The sequence below is a fragment of the Mercenaria mercenaria genome, chromosome 19 (assembly GCF_021730395.1).
Source record: "Mercenaria mercenaria strain notata chromosome 19, MADL_Memer_1, whole genome shotgun sequence".
Classification (NCBI taxonomy): Eukaryota; Metazoa; Mollusca; class Bivalvia; order Venerida; family Veneridae; genus Mercenaria; species Mercenaria mercenaria.
In genome coordinates, this window is record NC_069379.1 from 45,127,670 (window position 1) to 45,130,535 (window position 2,866).

Here is a 2,866-nt window from a genome sequence, read left to right on the forward strand (position 1 = left end):
TAGCACAGAAATACATTTTTACTAAACTATTTATACACTACGCGCCAGCTTCAGTGAACTAATGCTGTTATTCTGGTTCATGGGACTAGGGATTTTAGTGTTCTCATCTCTCATCTACTATGTAGATGACCGGGAACAGTTCAAAAGTATTCCGAGTGGATTTTGGTGGGCGCTGATCACCATGACGACTGTTGGTTATGGTGATATGTATCCCACTACGACACTAGGAAAGGTCGTTGGTTCGTGTACTGCAATGGCTGGAGTTCTGATGATTGGTTTTACGGTACCGGCTCTTGTAAATAATTTCATGCTCTACTATAGACATGTGCAGTTTGCAATGAATACTGAAGACACGGATAAATTAAGCGAGGAAGGAAAAACAACAAACACCGTTGTTGACAAAGAAAGAAATGGCGATATCGTAAATGGGAAATCTGAGAAACAAAATCATGACGAGTCGTATTTGTAGTTAGCACAGAAATACATTTTTACAAAACTTAAGAACGGAAAGAATCCTGATGTCTAATTGTTTACACCTATGATTTCAGGAGCAAAGAAAATTTTTATTGCGTCTAGATTAATTTAATCAAGGCTGTAGACTCCTGGTGACAATCGACAAATTACACATTCTGGACAAATTACACATTCTCCGTCTGCGGTTTCGGCTTTCTTCGGAATTTTACGGAAACCTGTTTGCTAGCTGAGTTACGTTTACGACCGAAAAATACTGAACTGTCTCACTTGATCGTAATCGGACGGAGATTGCCGAGTGTCGTTACGGGTCCGCTACCTTAAAAAGGAAAACAAATCTCCGCTTCATTACAACATTCGTTTTCATTTTAAAGTATTTGCACACGTTTATACTGTTTTCTGTAAGGGTCAGTGCGTATTTCCTATATAATCGCGAACTGCGAAGGTTCGATTGCAAAGCGCGAAGTTTTTACTATTGTAGCATCCCGCTTCGCTTTAAACAAGAATCACACACTGGCCCAAATGGGAAGCTGTAATTTTAGGCTTATGTTGGAATATACATGTATATAAGATTGGAATAAACATGTATATAAGTTTGGAATATATATACATGTATATAAGATTTATTTTTGAGTATTTGCTTGCGGAGAGATTTGATTACGAAACAGAGAAAATCAAGTGAAGAACAGGTGCTTCTAATTGACAGCAAAATCATCGCATAATGATATAACGTATAGATAGAATAATACAACCACATATGGGTATTTTTTCATACTGAACATAACTACTACATTGAAACCAGTATATTCAGGATGAAAACAAAATATTTATGAGATAACTGTATTACACAATAACTATAAAACACTAAAAGCAATACATACTGGATTACATTACTAATGTGTAATAAGTTTAATGCAGATTCGGGCTTTACAAGGACCGGTTTCAAGCTCTTTCTTATGTAAAGAATACTATTAGGTAATTTACCCATGAAAAAGTTGACAAATGCCCCTGTGATGCAGGCAATAATTGCCGAAATGAATCAAAAGACATCCTTAATAATGAAATAATACTACTTGAAAGGAACATATCAATGGTAGACTCTACCATGTTTGGAGATGATTACATACTGTTGGCATTCATAACACCAGTATGTACAAAGCAATGTACCTTATCCGCCACCATACTTGCCAAAATCTATCATACTTATACACAGATGAGGGAATTGGGATGTACTCATTATTTTAAATCAATAAGCACTCTGACAGCTCACCTAGATACGTTGTTGGAGTTGAATTCTAGATTCTGTTTCCGTAATCAACCTTGGTTAAAATCGAAATAATTTGTAAAGTTTAAAGACTTCTTTCAAAATGAACCTGAAAAATGTTGTACTGTCATGACCATTGTCTATCGAAAGATTTTAATTGAAGCACTGTTTGGAGAATATATATTTGTATATTTCGCTATTATGACGTTCTTGACGTCACGCCTCTAAATGCGTTTGATTAATTGAAAATATTGTAAGACTTGCAATAATTAAGACAATTTCCTTCAATTTTGAGATTTGAAAGTCGAGAGAATATTCATCATGAATATTGTGTTATCTTAATCTAAATTTCTTTTGTCAGTAATACAGGTTCTGTCATGGAACGGCCTATATAATAGAAAGGTCAATAAACGGCTGCAGTATTCTTTATGAATTTATCATTGAACAAGATTTAAGAAATAATATATCTCTTTTAGTGATTTTTTCGCTGAATAAATTATTGTTTGGAGTTCAGATGCGAAGGAATAATATCACGAGAGCGCAGCCCGAGTGATAGACTGTACATTAAGAGGGAAGTAACTCCAGAAGGTTGTTTCTACATTGACATTTTTATTGCCCCTGGCTCCAAACATAGGTTCAGCCATTAGATAAAATTGTGCTATTTTAGATGCTTAAAATTTTCTACTAAAATGTTTCTTATATTTATATAAAAAATAATCATGCAGCCAGGGAGCCAGGCTACCCGAGTGATATAATAATAGCCTACGCATCTGAACGACAAAAAAATGATTTTATTCAAAAGCAAATTACTATATGAGATATATTATTTCGATTCTAACACGTTATCAAGGACTTTAAAGTACACCTTGTCGGCATGCATTAAATATTTGCCCGTTTTCAATTGGTTTCTTTTCCAGCGCGCCGCTATGCCGTTTGACGCTATGACGTAAAACTTGTGACGTCAGAAAAATGAATTTTTGAATAATAATTCATCGCCATTATGGTCAGAAGGTATACCTTACACGTATATTAACCTCTAATTGTTCAAGTGGATATACAATTTTAGTGTTTTCTTACTAGCTGCGAGATACATAGCGTATAAAGGCAACTAGATTTTTGTTCTTATTTATT

The 2,866-nt window shown here is 34.7% G+C and overlaps 1 protein-coding gene across 1 annotated transcript; it reads left to right on the top strand.

Annotated features, from left to right (window-relative positions):
* Nucleotides 1-61: 61 nt before the first annotated feature.
* On the top strand, nt 62-1,093 carry LOC123542105 (potassium voltage-gated channel protein Shaw-like). Its single transcript, XM_045327760.2, has one exon. It carries the CDS (start codon nt 62-64, stop codon nt 467-469), a length of 408 nt encoding a protein of 135 aa, XP_045183695.1. The 3' UTR covers nt 470-1,093.
* The last annotated feature ends 1,773 nt before the right edge of the window (nt 1,094-2,866 follow it).